This window comes from Pinus tabuliformis, chromosome X (genome assembly GCF_031772625.1).
Source record: "Pinus tabuliformis cultivar Carrire ecotype Pingquan chromosome X, CPIR1, whole genome shotgun sequence".
Lineage (NCBI taxonomy): Eukaryota > Viridiplantae > Streptophyta > Pinopsida > Pinales > Pinaceae > Pinus > Pinus tabuliformis.
Window position 1 is genome coordinate 1599407836 of NC_142308.1, and position 24370 is coordinate 1599432205.

The window sequence follows — 24370 nt, forward strand, 5'->3', positions numbered from 1 at the left end:
AGGGAACATCTGTCAACCCTGCTGAATCAGTCAACATATGTGTTGTTTTTTCGCAAAATGGCAACTGTCTCTCCAAAAGAGGGCAACTAAATTGCTACATGTGACAATGGAAAAGTTCAGTGCAATGCACTTGATCAAACTGACACCCCTATGATAGCTTTGCGATTACAATAAAGTTTCAGCCATGAGTTTCCTAGTTTTCATTCACTGATTGTTGGCTGATTTTTTCAAACTTTGAAGGTATTCATCCCAGGAGAGTGTGTTCATACAACCATTCAATCAACAAAGCATTCTCATTCTTAGAAATTAAAAATGTCTGGGCTACTTTCAAAAGCTGGGAATTCAGAGGCAAAGTTGGATTCAGTTGCTCATAGCAAATCCTTGGTATGGATTATTTCTCTTTGAAGGGTGGTTCCTTGGCCTTGAATGCTATGAGTGGTTGTTGTCCCTCCATCTCTCTTCGTGGGAGGAATAGGCTGATGCCACCCATGATTACTCCGTAGTAGCCTATCAACTCAGACCACTCTCTGGAGTATATTATTGAGCAGGAACTGGGCATGGACATCTGCATTAATGACTTGAGCAGGAACTGGGCATGAGCATCTGCATTAATGACTTGAGATTTGGAACATGAATAAGGCTAGCTCCCTCTCTTGGTGTCAGTTATTCTATAATCTCTGCTTTATCTTTTCACCAATTCTCTGCCTCTTTTAGGGTTTTATACTCCCAGGGTATATTATTTTATTTCCTGTTGGTATTTTGTGTCTGTTTTGGTGGGGGACCGCTTGTTCACCATGGTTCTTGTATGAGCTTCTCATAAATGACGTAAACTTTAATCCTTTTGACCTAGTTTGCTCTTTAGTGGACTTCATTCTAAATTTCAATTCCAATTTTTGGGTCTTATCTCCTCCACTACTTGCAATATTGATTTGCAAGTTTTAAGGGTCCATTTTTGAGACTACATACCACCCTTATTTGGCAAAATCATCCTGCCAAAAGGTAATGAATGAAAAATTCTGGCAGGTAGTTGTAATTGCTAATCTATGGGCCCTGGTTCATGCAGATTGCTCCTCACACAAGCATTCATGAATGCAAACTTAATGCATAACGTTGGCTTTGAAAGGCAAGTTTAAGGTATACTATTCTTTGCAGTGATCAAGGAAATGCTTCTGGGCATCAGTTTTTTGTGTTGGCTACTTTATGTACCTTTGTTATGAATGCGTTATACCTGAAGAACTGTTTTTCATAGTTAAAATTTGAAATGTAGTATATTATTGTTGTTTAGATTGGTCAGCATCTTAGAACACCATCCTTCCATTTCCATATATTGATTACTGTTGTTTTAATGATTACTTGAGTAATGTCTTCTTTTTTGTGTAACATAGTTGTCCAATGTGACTCAAGAACTTTCTGTTTTGGGTGGATTTTTTTAGAGGGATTAGATCGTAAGCTCAGGCCTTCATCTCAGATAATTTTTTCTGCTCCTTGCAGAGATTCAAGCACATCATGAAGGAATTACAGGGAGCGATAATTATAGGTTCCACTTTCCAGATGATCTTGGGCTATAGTGGTCTAATGTCACTTTTTCTCAGGTTCCTCACAAATCCTTTTTAATGCTGCTATTGTATAATTTTTAGTATTGATATAAGAATTTATAATGGTTGATTTTAAACAGTGGTCGGGTTTTCCTCATTTGAATACTCTGAATTCAAGAGAATCTATTCTAGAACAAGAACCTGTGGCAATCCTCAAGTACATTATACATAAGATTCTTAAGAAGCTTATATATTGAGAAGTAGATGAAACTGTGAGCAATATCATTGATCACTTGGATTGGGAAGTTTACACACAAACACTAGTAAAATCAACTGTATCTCAGGTCTTCTTATATAGGTTTGAGGGATTTTCTTCTCAATAAATAATGTTGTCATTAAAAAACAAATTGACATGTTTATAGAACAAACAATGGGTAGCATGCAGGCTTGTCTTCCTGACATTCTCAAATGTCCAGGGAAATTCCTGCTATTTACATACATCAAAGACTTTGAACAGAAAATTTTCTGGTTCTGTATTAGATATAGGTACTCTGTAGTGTTGACAAAGATAAACAGGCAGAGCACCAATTCCGTTTGCCTGACTATGTTCTTGCGGTTGTGCTTTCATCCATTATCCAAGGAATATGGGGTTTCTTAACATTACTCAGAAAGACAATATCTATTTGTACCTTTGAATTCTATCAATTTGGTCATGCTCTTGAGTAATATGGCAAAGTTTGGAGAGAATTCTGGTCACTGTTCAAGGGTGTCCTTGAACTGTTGAGTTTTACCTGTATGTTGGCAACTTTAGCATGCATTGGCAAAGAGCAGTTACCAAAGCATGGAAATGATTCTGCATATTATTTACAAGTAAAGAATATTCCATTCATTATACTATGTAGCATTACAAGGACCAAACTTTCCAAGTAAATAGAAAGAAAAGGAAAGTGTGGCAGTGCCAAGAACTTATTGGTTAGCACAGATGGAATCCTTGTCTATGGTATTTTGGATGGAATTGGTGTCATGGCTTGAGACTCTATTTAGGACAGATCAGAACCTATTTTATATGAACAAGATAATAAGGGAGATTCTTCTAGTGGCAATATAAAAAAACATTAATTTGGCTATAGAAGACTAGAGATACGATCAGGATGGAAAGAAGAAATTATCTAACTGCAAATGATTTGCAGGATCTTGTTCATAATGCATAGGAAGAGATTTTGTGCACAACGCCACCTTTCCTTTATAAGGATATATGGTATCCTTATATAGATAAGAGGCTCACCTTATAACAGTGACACTTCGGTGGTTTTCTAGAATGGGAATTAAAGACACATTATCAAGCCACTCCTAGTTAGTCACATGTAAAATTAATTTAATTTTATATGGGTCAGTTTCTTATGAGGTTAGAGGTAGATGCTAGTTTGTATTTAGAGAATCTAGTTGTTTACTCTTAAAAAGTTATCAAATAAGGAACAATGATGTACATCTCTATCTTCCACCCTTTAAAAATAAAAATCAATTATAATGGTCAATTAGATTTTAGACACAGGCATCAATAACTTCACTTTGACTTTAGGTTATTTTATGTTTTAAGCTCACTTTAATGCATTTTTTGATATATCACACATTCTATAGTGGATTGACTCAACTAGCTTGTAACCCTTTACAAGAAAGTTCTCACTCTCTCATTATGAATGCAATCTTGGTTATCTTTATGCATTTTTGTTATTGTTATATGCTATTAGAGCCCATCATTTTCAAAGTTATATCAAGAGTCTTAGGCCTTTGAAAGACAATGTTTTCATTTTTGTGACTTTAAAATTCTGGGGGTCATGCAATTTGTGTGAGCGTAAATTCCTAGGGGTTGCCGTCTGTAGAAATGGATTTAGGGATTGTTTGTGTGAGATATCAAATAACCAAAAAGGTTTTGGATCATTAGAAACCAGGATCAATTGATTTTTGGTTTGAAAACCAGGTTTATTACAAATCTGCATTTTTTAGTGATATGTGGCTACTACTGCTGTTTAAAGCAAATGTCATAGTTGTTCTTACTTTGAGTTTGCAGATTGAGAGAAGGAAAACATGTATTTAATAATTACAACATGTTACTCTGCTCCAGTGTCCATTTCTGCATTCCAAGTGGCTGACAAATCAGCTTAGGTCATCTGCTTGTTACATTGATTGAGATGCATCATGGCACTTCACTAATAGACATGATTGGTTTAAGGAGGTATATTGCTTGTTCTTCAAAGGATTCAATGATCATCGACGGTGGGGAGGATTTCATGGTTGTTGGCACAGGGAACGTGCAAATTTCCTTCGAAGGGAAAATGCTAATTTTCTTTTACGTGTACTATGTGCTAGGCATGGACTCTGATGTACTATCAATGAATGAGATTATGAGACATTGCCCAAACTAGATGTCAAATTTACCAATAACAAATGTTGAATAGTTGACAAAGAGACCAAGAAAACTATTGCTTTTGGTGTGGAGGATCATCGATTGTTTAGATTGGTTGACATTAGATAAGTCAATGAAACATGCATTGGTAGCCAACGTGCTTTAGACATTAGTACACTTTGGCATCAACAATATGGGAATCTTAACTTGACATACCTATCTTAGTTGGCTCGAGAGAATTCGATAGATGGACTTTTTGACATCCAATAGTGGATTTAGGGTGTATGTGGAGCTCTTCAAGTACGGAAGCAACACCAAACACCATTGTTTTAAGGAAAAATAACATAAATATATAAGTAATATAATAATATATATAACAAATAATTCATAATTAATGAAGAGAACCAACAAAGAACATGTCTTAATGAAAAGACAACTTCTTAGGAAGAGGACTTTTTCCTAGTATATATATGGACTCTCATTTGTAATTCATATCATCTCTCTTGCATTATTGAATATATTATTTATCCTCAATGGATTTGTTTATAGCATTCCAAGTATTTTGGATGCTTTATTGGTGAACCATATTTGATTATCACATTTGATATCAAAGCCTTGTTTTCTAAATCTAGCTATTGGCCATATTGGGCTTTTAGCCATTCTAATTATATTTTTGAAGTTTTTCCCTATTCTTTGGGTCCTTGACCATATTTAGGCTTTTGGTCATTTTTATTCCTAAAATTAAGATAGAAGTAGAAAGGTAAGGAACATGGCTAAAATCATTGATATATTTCAAATATTGTAAGAAGTGCATGTGAAAAAGTAAATAGTGAATTATACTAGTATCTTAAAGAGTGTACTAAGAAGAAACATTCAATAATTATTTAACCATTAGTCGTTTACAAGCTCATGGTTTTGGCAAACCATGGCAATTGCCCATGGTATTTGCAAGGTAGAAAGAACAAAAGAAAAACATATATCTCTTTATATGAACGGTAAGTTTATCTTTTTATGTGGAGGAAATCTACCAAAGAGTTAAAGGTGGGTAAGTGGATAGATAATTTGTATTATATGCCAAAAAAAGGCGAAGGAAATTGTATATATTCAAAGGAATATTTGATGATATAAAAAAACTGGTATTATACTTATAAAATATAATAAGCAAGTATCAAATTACATATTGAATAAGCTTACTCACTCATTACGAAGAATACATTAGTGTTAATTTTAGATAACAATGGTATGTTCTATGCTTTAGAGAAATTTACTTAAATTTTCTTATTAGTCCAATATCAGTTTCCAAATAAGCAATCACATTAACATTGATAGTAAATGCAGATGGAACATAAACAATAAGCGGACACAATATTTGGCGGATGTCAGGGAAAAACCCCAATGTGGGGAAAACCCTTTGATCAAATCTTGTTATTATTCTTCAAAAGTTCAGCAGAGAGGGAGAGTACATCATACAAAATTTATTTGCCCAATCACTGTAAAACAGTCCAGTCAAACAACAATCAACAAGATGCCCTAACCAGAAAGTCAACGTTGGTCAAACTAGTAGAAAGTCTCCTCCAAATTAGCTCGGTCAAACTCAATCAACTTGGCCTCCAAAGACAATCTGAATCAGCCCAAAATAGTCCTAAAAAATTTGGTCAAACTCGGTCAACGCATAGTCAACTCTGCGGTTAAAGGGCATGCGGTCAACATAGTTCAAACAACAACAAATTCCTCGATTTCTGTGCCAATAGATGCGGCCTAAGGAAATTGGATTTCCTTCCTGAAAAACACAGTCAAAGGAGTGAGTTTGACCCTCGGTCATCGCTACTGTAGATGGCCCAAAAACAATCGTGAAATTTGATAAAATTGGCAAATAGTGCCAAACTCCATGTGGGTCATCTTATTTATGGCGGTCGATATTTTTCTTGGATCCCTCTCATTAAGAGGTGTAGGATTGATGTAAAGGTCATCCGATTCCGATAAGTATTCATGGAGTTATGAATTTATTTGTGTTATAAGACAATTTGTCAAGGTCGGCCAACAACCAAATAAACTTGTTATGTGCTCAATGTTTTAGTATAAAAGGAGATGACTTGAAAGTCATTTTACACAAAACTTCTCTCTTGATTTCTCTCCACTTGTCTTGGGTTTTAGTGTGAGAGAAATCTAGGAGGAGGTAGCCCTAACACAATCCTACGGAGAAGCCCTAACGCTGTCCTATGGAGAAGCCCTAACGCAATCATGGCGAAGAGACCTATGCTATCCTTACAATCCCTAATGTTGCCCTAAATGATGTCATTAAAGACAACCCTTATCTCAATTACAAGAAGCCCTAACGCTGCCCTATCTAACACAACCATGGTAGAAGCCTAAGTACCCTACGTGGAGGAGAAAGAGTCCACCTACAACAACCCTAATCCCTAGTCGCAACAAGAAAGGGAGGCTCCAAGACAGCTTGAAGGACCCTGAGTTCATCAATGGAGGCCAAGATAACTGCTGGAGCAGTAGTGACACTTTGGTGGAGGCTGAGAGACTGTCATGGATGCAACAAGCTGTTCTTAAGGGCCGAAGACATAATTTTATGGGGCTATAATCCTTGGAAAGGGCTACCACAACAAGGGATAGGCTTGCTGTAGCAAGTTGTAGTCCCTATCATACTTATAGGTCTGCGTTAGTAGGCATAAGGCCTGCTGGGGTATGACAAGCCAACGTGGGATGTAGGAGTGCTGAAGAAGGGTGACCGTAGTCTTGGTAGGGATGTTGCAGCTGAGGTGTGAAGGCTGGTAGGAATGTCATTGATGCCCTAACCAGTCCATGACCAAATTGTGAAGGCTGTCCGAATTACTGTTTGAGTGATATGATGTGACAACATTGTGATGATGATGGGTATAGTGATGAAGTGTATCATATCATAATGAGTGCAACACAAATATAACAAAGTGCAACACTATGATGATGAATGCTGCAATGAGGTGCAACACAATGGTGAGGTGCAACAATGTGATATATTGCAGCAACATGATGTATTGCAACAACAACAAGAAGTTCATGGTGCTTAGTGCAACAAGAACACAAAGCAGCAATGGCACAACAAGCACATGGGTGACAACATGGTGCAGGAGTGGCACAAGGTACAACAGTGCTAAACACTGGGACAACAATGCAGCATAAGGTGCAACAATATGATGTGTACAACATGGTCATAAGGTCCAACATTGTCATGATGGGTGCAGCATGGTGCAGCAAGGTGAGGTGCAACATGATGACGAGATGCAGTGCAATGATAGGTGAAGGAGTCACCTTGGAGAATTAGTTGAAGCAGCATGTCTTCAACTGATCTCATGTATCATCTTCTTAGAGATGATCTATGCTCTTACCTAGATAAGTCAAAGTATTGACTTCAGTTGTAATTGTACTATCTCTCTCTCTCTCTCTACTGAACTATCGAAGAACATATAAGAAGAATTGATCAAGGGTTTACCCACATTGGGGTTTGCCCCTGGCTAGCGCCACATCTTGTGTCCTCTTGTCTTGGCTTGTCTTCTGCGCTTTATGTTTATGTTCTATCTGTAGTTTACTTTAATGTTGATGTGATTGCTAATCTGGAAAAGGTATTGAGCTAATTGTGGAAATTGAAATAAATTGCTCTAAGCATAGAACATACCTAAAATTAACATGGTATCAGAGCTGAGGTGAAGACAATGCCCAAGCAAGAGTGAAAGAGCAATCACCGAAGACAGTTGGGAAAGGACAAAAGGATCAATGGATTTCTCATCCCTCTTCAAATTCACCAGGGGGAAGTCGACGCAGAGAATATTATTAGAATGGTGCAGCAAAAGTTTCTGATGGCCTAAAGATCACTTCAATGGGAAGTCTGGATCTAAGGGTGGAAAGAAAGACAGATGCCTTGTTTGTAATAAGTTCGGCCATTATGCGAAGGAGTGTCCGAATGGCAGGGACACATCTCTTGATGAAGATAACAATCATTCCAGGGACATCTTCAATGATCGAAGGAATGACAAGTAATGCATGTCATCAAGAAAATGGCTGACTCTTCAAAGAAAGCAAGGAACCCCAGGTATGAAGAATCAAATGTCGTTTTTGATAAGATAAAGAAGCGTTATCTTGTATTGGTCCTCTCCTTCAGATTCTGTGGGAATTTGGCTTATTGATTATAGTTTCAAAGCATTTCATCGGATAGAAGGGTGCTCTCTTGAATTTGGTAAGAGATGGAATCAATCGTGGGATTATACTTAGAGCCAATGCCACCTATCCTAGAAAGGGTGTAGGAAATGTGACCCCTCAATCAATGAGGGTAACTCGATTCATTTGCAGAATCTCTTTTATGTACCTGATTGCAAGAAGAACTTGGCGTCCATTTCAGCAATGGAAGTCAAAGGTTTTAGGGTGGCATTCATCGATGGAAAGGTACGTGTTTGAAAATAGAATTTTCAAAGATGCTTTTTCTCATGGGTTCAAGGTTGGCAATTTGTATCAAGTTGCAGGATGGTCCATTGGGGATCATGTCAATTAACATCTATAACACCAGAGGTCTACTTATGGGGCCCTATTCGATATGAGTCAGATGGTGACAGGGATGCCTGAATTCAAGAAGAGCATGAAGGTACATGTTTGAGATGTACCAAAGGAAAATCTTACAAGGGGACCATTCCCCTCATGTAGCAGGTCCACAGGTTTGGAACAACCCAAGGAGATTGAGATTCAGGAATCTCATGTATACAGGTGGAAGAAAGCCCTTTATGGCTTGAAGCAAAACACCCCGGTTGTAGTATGAGAGGATTGATAGCTGTCTAATGAAACTGAGATTCACTAGGAGTGAGATCGATCCAAACCATTGCTCGAAGGTTGTGGATGATAGACCTCTCATACCAGCACCTCCTGAGGATGCCCTGTTTCTGATAGGTGCAAACCCTCTCATTTGCAGAAGTAAGAGGGGGTTGGATTCCGGATGTGGAACGGTAAACTGCAATCCTGTGACTACCTCGAGGATCTTAACTTTCAAGAAGTTATATGATAGTGATGTTAGACTAGATTTGGGAAATGCCTATGAGTTTCATAAACTCATTCGCATTGATGTTCTTGGTGAACTTCCATCTGGACATATGTTTTGCATTTAGCATGATGAGCTCATATATGGTTGAGTCTCACTGGATTGGTGCCAAGAATCTCCTGAGATATCTTCGGGGCACAATCTCTCATGGATTGAGATACATTGTTGGAAATGTGACGCTGCATGATTATTCGAATGTTGACTGGGCAGGCAGTGTGGAGGATCACAAGAACACTTCTGAGTGTTGGTTCTCTTTGGGTTCTGCTTCGATATCCTGGATGAGCAGGAAGCAAAAGTCAGTTGCTATAAGCACCGCTGAGATCGAATACATAGCTATGAGTATAACCTCGTGTGGAGCTGCTTGGTTGCGGAAGCTCTTCAGTGAGCTGTTTGTACACATGATGGATACCACCGTGATCTTCTGTGTCAACCAGAGGGATTCGATTGTTGAGGAATCCCGTATTCTATAATTGCTCCAGCATATAGACATCAGATACTACCTTATCTGGGATATGGTATGTCAATGAGCGAGGAGGCTCCATCCCATTGAGACTGATGTACAGGTCACAGACATTCTATCAAGCCCCAGGGAAATGTCAAATTTGTGACTTTCCCGAACGACTTGGAGTCGTTGAGAGACCCTCTTATGAGGGTCCTGAATGTTGCATGCATTGAACTTTGGCAGCTTCGGGGGGCTTGGGGTACTACTGGAGCAACACGCGACCATAGGGCGACTCACCCTCCCCTAATGGTGCGCTGTGTACAGGGTGAATGGCCTGTGATACCCCGAGGCGACTTAGGGACAGGATGATTAGTTCTCCTGTTGAGGCATCCTACCCATGCAGTCTGGGACTCATGGGAAGTACCTCTCATCTGATCAATGAGCAGGGAAATGGGGTTAGGGACCATAGTAGTACTATTGATGGACGCATCATTGTATCTACCGTACTCCCTATGTTAGGATGACCTCCATTGATCTGGGATCAATATGAGTGGTTTGAGACACTCTCTTGTGATATTGATTTGGTATCAATAAAACTGACTTCGAGTCAGTAGAGAATGGTATGAGACATTCTCGATCAATTCTTCTTCTTCATGGTTGAATAGAGCAAAGCAGAACAAAGATCAACAAAGCATACCAGAGCAAAGCAGAGCAGTGCAGGGCACTGATGGCAGAGATAGTACAGTTGGACATATGGATCAACGGATGGAGTTCTCCCTAGTTGAGAGGGAGTGTTAAATTGGCAACTAGGGCCAAACTCCATGTGGGTCATCTTATTTATGGCGACTGATATTTTTCTTGGATCCCTTTCATCGAGAGGTGTAGGATTGATCTAAAGATCATTGGATTTCGATAAGTATTCATGGAGTTATGAATTTATTTGTGTTATAAGACAATTCGTTTAGTATAAAAGGAGATGACTTGAGAGTCATTTTACATAGAACTTCTCTCTTGATTTTTCTCCACTTGTCTTGGGTTTTAGCGTGAGAGAAATCTAGGAGGAAGTAGCCCTAACACAGTCCTATGGAGAAGCCCTAACGCTACCCTATGGAGAAGCCCTAACGCAGTCATGGTGAAGAGACCTACGCTGTCCTTACAATCCCTAATGCTACCCTAAATGCTGTCATAAAAGACAACCCTTATCTCAATTGCAAGAAGCCCTAACGCTGCCCTATCTAACACTGCCATGGTAGAAGCCTAAGTACCCTGCGTGGAGGAGAAAGTGTCCATCTACAACAACCCTAATCCCTAGCCGCAGCAAGGAAGGGAGGCTCTAAGACAATGTGAAGGAGGCTGAGTTCATCAATGGAGGCCGAGATAACTGCTGGAGCAGTAGTGACACTTTGGTGGAGGCCGAGAGACTGTCATGGATGCCGCAAGCTGTTCTTGAGGGCCGAAGGCATAGTTTTATGGGGCTATAACCCTTGGAAAGGGCTACTGCAGCAAGGGATAGGCTTGCTGTAGCAAGCCGCAGTCCCTATCACACCTACAGGTCTATGTTAGGAGGGCATAAGGCCTGTTGGGGTATGACAAGCCAACGTGGGATGTAGGAGTGCTGAAGAAGGGTGACCGTAGTCTTGGTAGGGATGTTGTAGCTGAGGTGTGAAGGCTGGTAGGACTGTCATTGATGCCCTAACCAGTCCATGACCACATTGTGAAGGCTGTCTGAATTACTATTTGAGTGATATGATGTGACAACATTGTGATGATGATGGGTATAGTGATGAAGTGTATCATAACATAATGAGTGCAACACAAATATAACAAAGTGCAACACTGTGATGATGAATGCTGCAATGAGGTGCAACACAATGGTGAGGTGTAGCAGTATGATATATTGCAGCAACATGATGTATTGCAACATCAATAGCAAGTTCATGGTGCTTAGTGCAACAAGAACACAAAGCAACAATGACACAACAAGCACATGGGTGACAGCATGGTGTAGTAGTGGCATAAGGTACAACAGTGCTAAACACTGGGACAATAGTGTAGCATAAGGTGCAACAGTATTATGTGTACAACATGGTTGTAAGGTCCAACATTGTCATGATGGGTGCAGCACGGTGAGGTGCAACATGATGACGTGATGCAACACAATGATAGGTGAAGGAGTCACCTTGGAGAATCAGTTGAAGCAGCATGTCTTCAATTGATCTCATGTATCATCTTCTTAGAGATGATCTATGCTCTTATCTAGAAAAGTCAAAGTGTTGACTTCTGTTGTAAATGTACTATTTCTCTCTCTGCTGAACTATTGAAGAACATATAAGAAGAATTGATCAAGGGTTTCCCCACATTGGTGTTTGTCCCGACGAGCGCCACATCTTGTGTCCTCTTGTCTTGGCTTGTCTTCTACAATTTATGTTTCGTTCTATCTGCAGTTTACTTTAATGCTGATGTGATTGCTAATCTAGAAAAGATATTGAGCTAACTACGAAAATTGAAATAAATTGCTCTAAGCATAGAACATACCTAAAATTAACAAAATTCTAGCTTGAAATTTTCGGTCAACCCAAGTCAATGCATGAAGAAGAAGAGTTGCTCCTTTGCCGAGGAGAGAGAAAAATGTGTGTTGAGGTGTGTCCAAATGAGGAAAATGCCTCTTCTATTTATACACAACGTTGAGGGTGAAGAGACACGTCTGTGGGGCTTCATGAGGCTACATTAGACTTCTGGCTGACCTTGACAATTTGTCAATGTTCCACCAAGGTTCCGGGACGAGGGGGCGAGGGAGCGGCCTATGCAAAAGCTCCCTATCGTTTTTTAGGAAACGTGGGGGAGCGTCAGGGTCTTAAAAATTTATAAATATAAAATGTAATTTATTAATTGAGTCCATTATGACAATTTGGTTTGAATTGAAAAGCTGCAAAGCATGATCATTGATATGAATATCATTTGACATTATCCAGATTTATAATATCATATAAAATAATAAATTTAAAATTCTAATTCAGCTTGGTCAAATTCTAATTTAGATTTTGGTCAGACAGAGGGAGAGCTTCAGCTTGATAAGGTAGCCACTGAATTCTATGAAAAGGTAAATGAACAGATCAGGAACACTACATTGGCAGTAGAAGGGGCAACTACAATGGGTTGTCCAGCTCTATTGGATCCAACAGCTAGAAAGTTTGTTATATTATATATAATATAGACAGTACACCATACGCTGAAAGAAGAGTTTTAGTTCCAGGAGAGATGAGAAGATCACATGAAAGAGTTTCTAACAGTTTACTATCAAATGACATTGACTGCAGGATGACCATCTGCGAACCAACTTGGGTGACCAACGATGGCATGGATAATTTGTCTACCTTATTAGAGCAATGCCATGCAGTTCAAACTTCAAACTAGCAGTGTATTTCAGGGGTGAAAATAATTTTCAGACCTGAGAATTCAAGCTGAGCCACTGTGCTCTGTGTAGATTTTGTAACTGTATAAATTCATATATAACGACAGTTCCTGAGATTTCTTGTTGCCCACAGTATTTTGTCATGCTTGCAGTAAACGCATGTTAGTCTATAGTCCACCCAATTATTTCCCACATGACATAGGTGCTGCTTCCATAGTTTGTATGTCAAATGTCATGCAAATTAAAAACACAAACTGAATGTCTCATATTCTTTGCCTGTCACTCCAGTTATCTCCCCACTGTAATCCAACCATCACTTGAGAAAAAAAGGAGAAGTTTTAAAAGGGAAAATTCATGTACGTGCTATATGGTCCAGCAAATTTCCATGATACTGACCCTCTAAAATAACGCTTGTTGAAACCAAAAGACAACACAAGATGTTATCCCCATACAGAACATGAGTAGCTTTGTACCACTTTAGGTCTATTAAATCATAAACTATAAGCAAGGCCATTTTTTTGGGAGCGTGGGGAAACGTCCCCTCAGGGAAGGGAAACGTTTCCCTGGCACGTCCCCCCGAGTTTCCTCCATTTTGGGAGCGTGGGGAAATGTCCCCTACTCGTCCCCAAGTCCCCGGAGCGTGGGGGAGCGAGGAAACTAGACCCCTAGGGGGGGGCGAGTCCCCGTGGAACACTGCAATTTGTCCATAGAAGAAATAAATTCATAATTCCATTTCTGCTTTGTCAAAATGAGATGATCTTTAGATCAATCCTACACCTCTGGGAAAGAGGAATCCAATAAAAATATCATCTCCATCATATGAGCTGTCCAATGTGGAGTTTGGTCCTAGTTGCCAATTTTAACAATAAGCTTCATAATCAAAGCATCGTTTGATGTAAATTATTGACAAAGCAAAATGGAGACTAGTAGTGGAAGATTTCCCAAAACTTCTTAAAAAATGATTTTCGCAATATTTACAATGAAAGGAACACTTGCAAGAAAGGATGTTATTATCTTTGTCACTCCTACTCAAGATAATAATTATGTTAGTATTGAATGTGCTAACCAACTAGTGATCCCTAAGTCAAATATAATTGAAACAATAGATTCGAGAGATGAAAAACAATATGACATAAGCGATTTACAATTAAGTATTGTTGACTACACTTTTTTCTCACAATTCTCTGTTAAATATTTATTTTGTGATGATAGTGATGTAGTTCTAGGATCACTCTAGATGGAAGCACTAGGGACTTCCATCATAAACATGAAGAAATTCATAACATTTTCCTATAAGAGAAAAAAATTAACATTGCAAGATACTATGTTGGTACTAGATTCAGTAAATGAGAATACTTTAAAGAGATATTTGAAGTATTCCTTCAAAAAAATCAAAACTCAGTGCAAAATTTGCAAAGTAAGTTGATAAAATCATCACAAACAAAGATGAAGAATTTTTTTACCTCAAGGACCATGGTGAAAAATTACTTACAAAAGTTAAAAAGTTTAATAAGGACAAGGATTATTCAGGAAAATGGTCCAAGATGAGAAGGTGACAAATACAAATCCCATTATTCTCATGATTTAGAAAAGTTCCAATCCAATTGAAGTGAAGAAATACTTGGATGCTACAATACAAATAATGGAAACACAAATAATGGAAACTCCAAGTGAAGATCCAATGGTCAACCGAGCAACATCTATGCATGAAAAAAATATTATACCTAAAGTAAATTAAGAAAATGCCACAATTATGATAAAGAAAAATAATGTGACATGAACTCTGTATTGACATTCAAATCATGAGAGTATAATTTTTTTTTTTCACCTTGGAAAAAATCGTAATTTTATCATATGACAAAATTACATGTTGTAGATGCCAAAAAAGCATATGCATAAATAGTATGATATTATTCTTTTCTCCCTTTCTTTTTTTCCACTTTTTGCCAACCTCCGGTGTTGGGAGTGGTTACAATGGAAAGCTGATTTTCACTTGTATGGATGGGAGAGTCTTTGTCAGATTCAGATCCTTCTGATCCATGAGTTCGCTTGATTCTGATTATTTCCATTCCTGTTGGTTGAGTTTCTTGGTGCTGCAATGGGTTGCTGGGGTCTTTCTCCTTGTTAGGTGTGTTTTTTTGTGTCTTTTGCTCCTCCATTTTTGCTTTGTATTTTGCTGTTTCTACTTGTTTTACTTCTTCCTCCATGGGGGCTGTGTATTGCCATCCTTTTGGCTGTTTCTGTTGCTTTTTGTTCCATTTGGGTGTTTGTTTGGCTTTTGGACATGCATTGTGGAGGTGTCCTGTTTGTAGACATCCACGACATCGAAAGGATGTATTTTCGTAGTCTAGTTGTTGTGTCCACTGTGTATTATTAAAGTTCGATGTTATGCTTGTTGGTAATCCTTCACTAAGATCTAGCTCAACACATATCTTGGCAAAAGTAAATATTCCTCTTGTAAGTCTGTCTCCGTCGATTTTAAGGAGTTTTCCCAATGTATTTCCTATGGTGATTAAAACATTGTGATGCTAGAAATGTAACGAGAGGTTGTGCAACCTGACCCAAACTGGCATCTTTGATACCACCATTGTGTTGGCGTCGAAATCCGGAAACCAAGGGGTCATAAAAAGTCCTGCATTGCCCCAAAACCATGGTCCCTTGTTAAATATATGTTCCCTTTTCTGTATTGTTCTGAATCAGAGTATAAAGAATCCTTTGGGGCATAAGTATATTTCACAGTTTGGTGATCAAGCATCATATATCCATTGATGCAGCATATCAGATTTAGGCCAGAACCCATTGAATCTGCATATAACTGATTTGGAATAGAGATCTTTGTACAAGTTGTTTAACTCAGGCATTGCGATGGTAAGAGCAAGATTCTCAGATTTTTGTTCTACGATGTAAGGTCCTGGTAGCTTGGGCAGAGCTGCTGTTTTGGCTTGTGCTTTTTCTTGTCTTTGATTCCGTCCTTAAAGGATCCAGTGCTTTTTGAGTTAGTTCCAGCGCATCCGCCCCTCAGACGCAGGTTAATCATGATGGTAGAGTCTGTGGTAATGCCATAGTCCTGGAGTGTGTGTTGGTCCTGTAAACTGTAGCTTGAGTAGATCAGGTTTTGCCGGTATGCTGGTATACCGAGGTGGTTTTGGATTTTTAACCTTAGCTCCTGAATCCTCCTCCCCTTCCAGATCCTCCAGCAAATAGTCTTGCCTTCTAGTGTTTTAATGAAGATTTGTATCAGATCCTCCTCAGTAGTGGGTGGATCTGTCTGAGGAGGGGCTCGATCTGTTGCCCATGTGCCCTGAGGTGATAGATCTGAGTATAACGATGCTCTGTCTGGTTCTTTTTTGGCCAGATCCTGATCTCGGTGTGGTGGGAGGTCTGTATAAGGCGCGCCCATCCAGGTGCCCCATACTTTCGCTTGCGCTTCCGTGCTCATCATAGAGGGTTTCCCTTCCTCTGTTGTCGCAGGTTCTGCTAGCCAGTGGTAAACAGTGGAGATTGGTCTGTAGGCAGCCAGATCTGGTCCACTTCTGAGCCGATCTGCTTTCTGGTTGCCCTCTTCGTCTTTCCCATGGTCAGATCCATTAGGAGTGCCACGTTTCAGGTGAGGGGAGGTCCTCCGTGTCCGCAGTGGAGGTCGTTCTTCCACAAGGGTTGTTATCTGGTATCGACAAAGGTTATGCACCGCTGCTAGAATGCCCTCGTGGCCGGGACCCGTGACCTGAAAGGTATCCTCAGCCGACTCTTTGACATTCTTGGTTTGTTTTGCGGGTTCTACGATGCCCTTTAGTTGTTTCCAGTGAGAAGCCCAAAGGAGCGTGCCAATCCGATCCACAATAGTTCACCCAACCTGGTCTGAGCCATAGCCAGGGTTGCTTAGTGTTGCAGGGACAATGTCATCTAGTGTGTCGGCGGCCTGTTTGGTCGCTGTAGAAACCCTCGCGCGCGCCATCCCCATCGATCCCAATTGGTGTATGAGACCCCCTTGTTTGTGGGACAAGGGACCCACCTCCATTTAACATTTGAATGCTAAGTCTAAGGAGACATACATACTCTACCTCCTCTAGTTTTGAACCTGTGACCTCTTAGGAGGAAACACATGCTCTTAACCATTAGGCCCACTCAAGCTATATATGAGAGTATAATCTTAACTAGTCAATAAATAAATATCTCTTAGGGCAAAAACAAATGACCTATCTTTCAAAAAATATTGTTGTCAACATGGTTAAGTCTCATGATAACAATTCATCTTGGGTATCAAATTACCGAAGTTTCATAGAGGATTGAACTGGAATGGTTAGATCATCTTTTTCTTCGACAATTTTACTTAGTGCTTAGAAGTTCGAATCCTCTGGTGTCATCAACCTTAACAACATCAAAATCGAAAGAATTAGGTGACGATATTACAAGTTAAAGTCAAAGACGTAAATCCTTTTCATCAATTTTCTTTAAGGATAGATTCCAAGGGGAAGTTGAATGAAGCAATAAGTAGGTGAAACAACCACCTGCCACATTTATGGGGGTTGTGTGGTGGTTGTGGAGTACTCCTGAACTTCATTGCGAAACATGGGAAAGTACCCATCTCGGTATTCAAGGTTTGACCCACGAATGGTGTGGGAAAATGGGGAAAACATGTGGATGAGACATCCATGAGTTCATTGAGACCATACCCAAAAATATAAGAGACACATGGGTGCTTGAAGCAATGATTTTGTGGGTAGAGAGTTGCCATTTTCGAGTGGAAAGATTGCTGCATTGTTTTGAGTGTTTATACAGAGATTTGGGTGCGTATATACAACTAGAGAAGTGCCAATTGTGGATTGGAGCATTGCTGATGTGTTTTAGGCTCTTTAGAAACAAATTTTGCATGCCCATTACTTACTAGAGAGCTTTGGAAATGGGTTGAGCGGCAGTGGTTATGAATTGATTCATGCTGGGCCAATGTGATAAACAATGGGCAAGGAAATTGCCAATGGATTGTAGAGCAATGAAGAGATTATTGTGTTGCTATATTGGCTAGTTGAGAGGCACCAAAGATTTGTGGAGACCCTAGACTTAGATGGTAGAGTACTTTGATGTCTTGTTCTTGTGAAGGAGAAATGCTTTCGCCCATCCCAAATTTCTAAGTGTTGATAGTTTCCCCTCGTGGTATCATAGCCTAGCTATGGGTTGGAAAGTTATAGAGAGCATTGTTGCAGTTGAGCTTATGGTTCGGTGGAAAAGGCTCCTTCCTAAGTTGGTTTCCAAATTGAAATTTGCAGTAAGTGTCGCCTTTGATACCCATGTTGTTGCTTATTTTGCTCTCTAAATTTTGTTTGTAAGGCTAGAAATATAAAATGCGTGTTTAACTTTTTTCTTGTAGGAATTTAGAATGTGGTACATATGTTATACTATTATATAAATTTTGTACTAGCTGAGAGCCACCAGAGGTTTGTGGAGACCCTAGACATAGAAGGTATAGTTCGCTGATGTTTTGTTCATGTGAAGGAGAAATGCCTTCACCCATCGCAAATTTCTAAGTGTTGATAGTTTCTCCTCGTGGTACCATAGCTTCGCTAGGGGTTGGCCAATTGTAGAGAGCATTGTTACAACTGAGCTTATGGTTGGTGGAAAAGGCTCCTTCCCAAGATGGTTTCCAACTTGAAATTTACCGATAAGCGTTGCATTTGATACGCATGATTGTTGCTCATTTGCTCTCTAAATTTTGTTGGTAAGATTAGAGATAGAAAATGTATTTTTCTTCTTGTATGGAATTTAAAATGTGGTACGTGTGTTAAGCTGCCATAGAAAATTTGGTATGGTGACCTGAAGGTGTACAAGTTTTTCTGTTTGGTATAATCTGAACTATTGATCTTGTATGAGGAGCAAACCTCACTTGCCATAAATCTCAATAAAACTCATATAAATGTGAGTACATAGCTAGAACAAACACCTATTGATGCATGACCCAAATGTCTACTATATACCAAGGGTTAACATAGTTAATGGAGACATGGTAAATTTGGTAGAATCTAGGTTATTACCAAGGAAGAGTGAAAACTGTAATGTTTAATTTTGTGATAGTGAACATTTGTTCATATGATTATGGTATAAATATATTCTTATTCATTAAAAGTCCTAAGTTTATGTTTTGATTTAATGTATAGTAATCCAAGTTTACAAGAGCTTCTTGGGAGTAATTTGATGTGTGGAGTGGATAAATTAATTTTTAATCTTCATGCCTAAATTTATGCAAAGAAGTGCATAAGTTTTGGGTGGGAAGTAACCTCTGGTAACTTCGTATTTTGACATTTCTACTTCTCCCTATTTCTCTTTGAAGAAATGTATAAATAATGGTTGAGAATAACTCCTGGCAAGAGTGCTTATTTATTTATGAATATTACCTATTTTTGGTGATCTAGGTGGATATTGGTGGCCACTCGCCTATTCCACTTGGACCCCCAACACTGTTTCCTTTTAGTTTCGCTAATTCTAGCACAATTTTCTAATTTTGGCAGTTTTTTGGGTTTTGAATTTCCATAGCCGTTTTGAGGCCCTAAATGACGTTTTTTTGGGAAAACGCATTAAGCCCATTGCCAGAGTTAGGGCTTTGTTGGGAAAATTCGTTATTGGATAAATATTTCTAACGAGGTATCATGCACGCCAAATGGAGATCATATGCCCAACTTACGACCCCGAGAAGTTGGCATTCCAACTAATCCCAGCAGGACCCACAAACTTTTGACGTTTCATCTCCTATGGTTAGGTTTTTGGATGTTTAGGGTTTTCCATTGTTTCTCAATAATAAAAAGGCCTTCGAGCCTCATTGTAACATAGTTCAGTAATAGTCACATCTCTTCTCAAAGATAAGGTACCATCGCTCGGGCTAGTTTGTTTTCATTCTGCATGTAAACAATTTTCAGTATTTGTTATTAATTAATTGAAGTTCAATTTTCGTTGTAGCTTTGTGTTTTTGTTTAAATCTGTATGTCATTTTTTTCCTGCATGTTGAAAATATTAGTGAGAAAATGGTTCCTTGATTTGTGCTTTAATCATAGGAGCTAGAATGACTTCCTCCTTGTGCATGACTCGAGTGCCTAAAAATTAGGAGATTCCCTATAAATTAGGACGAGTTAGGTTGTAGCTAACTGATGTGTTGAAACTTGAAATTGAAAGTCGAGTTCTTGGTTTTCTAGTGTGAGTTGATTGAGGAAAAGCACAAGTTATTGAGTTTCAAGTGGTTGACTTGAAATAGGGCATGTTGCATGAGCAGTTAATTCATGCTAACTCAATCAATCACAAAATCATTAGTTAGAAAACTCATTAATTTTAACCATTCAAATTGTCTTTAAAAGGAGGAACGAAGGCACACATTTAATCATTGTTTTGGTGAGCATGGGTTGGTGAGACCAAGCAATAGGAAGCACGAGTTTGTGCGTGGAGCTTGTGAGAGGAAGAGTGTGGAAGAGAAGCTTGTGCATAGGTTGGTAGAGGGCAACAAAGATCAGCAATCTTGGAAGGGTTTCAAACTTAGAACAAGCAGGAAAGATAGGTGTGTCTTTCAAATTGAAACAATTGTTATTTTGTAAGAGATCAATTCCTCAGTTTCTCTATCAATAAAATTCTCAAACAAGCAGAGGGTTTTCCCAATTGGGTTACCTAGACAAATGTGTTTTTGAATTGTGTGACTGTGCTTTTATTTTTGTTCGTATTCCGCCGCATCTAGTAGAGAAATTCTGTGTTTATGTGAGAAGAAATTTTATTTCAGATTGCCCATATTAACAGGTCATAATTTTGTGGATTATTTACACTGTATAAACCCTGATTAATGGTATCAAAGTGATTTGCTCTTTCTCTGTTTTTCTGTGCATGTCCCCAATGAGGTCAAAGTACAAGGAGTTGGAACTTGAACTGGTTTGAGCCCTTGCAAGACCAACATCGCTGACCCTGACGACCTCTAATGGCAAAAGAAAAGAAAGAAGAGGGAGCAGGAGATCCTTCTAAATTGTTGCTCGAAGAAGCCTTTGAGCGACAAAGGAACGAGATGATGGATAATTTTTCTTAGATCCTTTGGCGGTTACCTGTGGGCGAAGCATCTTTATCTAGCAGTCACTTTGGAGGTACCACCCCCTTTACGGTACAAGTTAGCTTTGACATTCCTATATTTGAAGGCCAGATAGACGCAAATGCGGTAGATAGATGGTTAAATCTATTGGAAGGATATTTTTTGGTCCATACTTGTTTCAATAGGGAAAATATTACTTTTAAAGCTACACCCCACGTCAAGGATTGGTGGGAAACGTATTGTGAGCAAAGGGACAAGAATGAACCCTCACTATTTTTGACCCCACCCACTTGGAATTTTACGGTACAAGTTAGCTTTGACATTCCTATATTTGAAGGCCAGAGAGACGCAAATGCGGTAGATAGATGGTTAAATCTATTGGAAGGATATTTTTTGGTCCATACTTATTTCAATAGGGAAAATATTACTTTTGTACTCCTTAAAGCTACACCCCACGTCAAGGATTGGTGGGAAACGTATTGTGAGCAAAGGGACAAGAATGAACCATCACTATTTTCGACCCCACCCACTTGGAATTCTTTTGAGACATCGTCGAGGAACAATATTGCCCTATTGGGAGCTGTGAAGATAAGTACATAAAATGGACCACACTGCAATAGGAAAGAGACTAAGACGTGTTAGAGTTCACAAATATTTTAATACCCTATGCACAAAGCTAGGTATCAAGGATTTTGAGTGACATTTGGTACTCAAGTATTGTGGTCGTCAGCACAAAAACATTTAGGCATAAATGGAGTTCCTGGACATCTACTCGCTTGGCGTGACGCACTTATATGCTGTCAAGATTGAGCAAAAATTTAAACAAAAGAAAATGTGAGACTTTAGATTTGCAAATCCGAAGCAAGGCGAAAGCAACTCCAAGCTGCAGAACAAAGGACCGAGCAAAGAAGGAATGACCCGAGACCACCCATCGAAGCCACAATCAAAGAACGACAACGATAAGACGGGGAAAGACACAGGAAAGTGGTGTGAGTTCCATAAGAGCCCTACTCACAACGCAAATGAGTGTTGTGTGAAGCAGTCATTGGTGGTTGAGCTAAAAGCTTCCAACTCGACAACAGGAAACAGATCATTGCTGTAGAACCCTGCGCCACTGTTGCCACCAGCAAGGTCAAGAAGATTGAGCTTGGAGATCCAGAGGAGGGTGAGCGTCTCTTCCACTCATAGATGCAGGTGAAGGGTTCATCGTTGCAGTTCATTGTCAACAATGACAGTCAAAAGAACCTCATCTCAGCTGAGGTCGTGAAGTGGGTGGGTCTAGACTCTACTGAAAACACCACACCCATAGCCTTACACCATCGAATGGCTGCACCAAGGGTGAGATCTCTGTGTCAGCTAGCAGTGCCGCTTGCCCTATAACATTAAGCACTTCACGAATGAGGTATTGTGTGATATTGCTCCCCTTGAAGTATGTGATGTATTATTAGGCTAACCATACTTGTGGAAGCGTCATGCTATGTATGAGTCCAGGCTTCACACTGTTATTATTACTTTGGGCAGTAAGCTATATAGGATACCAGAATTAGCCTCATCTACCACCATTTCTTTGCTCTCTACTATGCAATGCAGTAAAGTCATCTTCCAGACTGGGAAATTCATTTTCTGTCTGATTCACTCTCAAAGTAAGGGGAAGATTGTGGCCACATCCATGGTCCCCGAGAAGGGTTCCTGCACTTAACAGAAGCATGTGGATAAGGTAGTGGAAGAGTACAGGGACATCTTCTCCTCACACACAGGGGTACCCTTTGCACTATCAAGTCAAGCATTTGATTGATCAGACTCTCAGAGCACCTCTACCCAATGGGTCTATACCACCGCTTTCTTTTGGAAAATGAAGAAATCAAGCGACAGATTGGGAGTTGATACAAAAAGGGCACATTTGGCCAAGTTCCGCACTTTGTGGGAGCCCCCAATTGTACTTGTACAGAAGAAGGATGGGACCTGGAGACTTTGCATTGATTATCAGACATTGAATAAATCATTGTCAAGAACAAGCATTAATCCCACATATTGATGACCTTCTTGACCAACTCAAGGGGGCCAAGTACTTAAACAAGATTGATTGAAGTTTGGCTATCACCAGGTTCCAATAGAACCCACATATATATGGAAGATCGCCGTGAAATCTAAGAATGACCTTTTTAGGTGGTTGGTCATGCCTTTGGGTTGACAAATGCCCCTGCAACTTTTATGAGGCTGATCGATGAATTCTTGCGGTCCTTCACCAATTCATTCGTGGTTGTATACTTGGATGACATCCTCATCTTAAACAAGAGTTGGGAAGAAACACTTGCAACATATATCGATAGGTCCTTTAAAACTTGTGACGACACAAACTATGTGCCAACTTGGAGAAATGCACCTTTGGCATGAACTAGGTTCAATATTTGGGTTACATCATTGATGAGCATGGTGTGCATGTGGAGTCGGCTAAGATTCAAGTCTTTTGGGATTGGCTAGCGCCGACCACTCTAACAGAGCTTTGTAGTTTTTTCGGCATTGCCGATTTCTATTGAAGGTTGGTGTTAGGATTCTCTCATATCACTTGGCCTTTGAGTCAAGTTACCAAGGGCGGAGTGAAAGCAAAGTTTTTTTGGTCCGAGTCCCAACAAAAGGCAGTCGTTGAGCTCAAACACCACCTTTTCTTTGCACCAATACTCACATTGACAGACTCGCAACAACCATTTGAAATTGAGACAGATGCCTCCTATTATGCTATTGGTGCAATTCTCACCAAACAAGCCTATCACAATGAAACACTCTCTGATACAATTTGAAAATACCCCACCTACAATAAAGAGATGTATTCCATCATGCATGCATGTCGGTAGTGGAAACATTACATTTTGGGTAAGGATACATCATCCACATAGATCACCAACCTCTTTATTTTATATAGACACAAGGGAAGTTGCATAACGACTACCATTAGAAATGGTCCACATATCTGCAACAATTTCATTTGAACTTTAAGTACAAGGACAACACCAATAATGTTGCAGATTGTCTCAGTCGACCAACAGTTGTGGCATTGACCACTGTTCTCAACTCTTGTGGGCATGAGACTTCTGGATGGCCACAACTTTACAAAAATGATCTAGAATTCGCCACCATATACCAGATGCTGATGGATGGCAAGCAAGTTCTAGATTTCCACCTCCAGGACGCATTGTTATGCCACCTGGGACACCTTTGTGTTCCTTCAAGCGAGCATGCCAAGATGATTTGGGAGGCGCACTATAGTTGGGTCGCAGGACACTTTGGCGTAGAGAAGACAATGGAAGTATTGCAGAAGTATTTATATTGGCCAAATCTTCGATAGGACATTGGAAAATATATCAGATCCTGCATTGCTCGAGTCATCGCCAAGCCAACCATTAAGAAGCAAGGCTTATATACTCCTCTCCTACTCTTAGCCGGCCCTGGGAATCCATCTCC

The 24370-nt window shown here is 39.6% G+C and overlaps 1 protein-coding gene across 1 annotated transcript in view; it reads left to right on the forward strand.

The window, feature by feature from the left end:
* Positions 1–24370, forward strand: part of NAT12 (nucleobase-ascorbate transporter 12) — a 60762-nt gene that overhangs the window by 16017 nt on the left and 20375 nt on the right. Inside the window, exon 4 of the mRNA XM_089448740.1 lies at positions 1492–1592. Coding sequence (XP_089304866.1) covers positions 1492–1592 — 101 coding nt within the window. The remainder of the gene's footprint in view (positions 1–1491; positions 1593–24370) is intronic.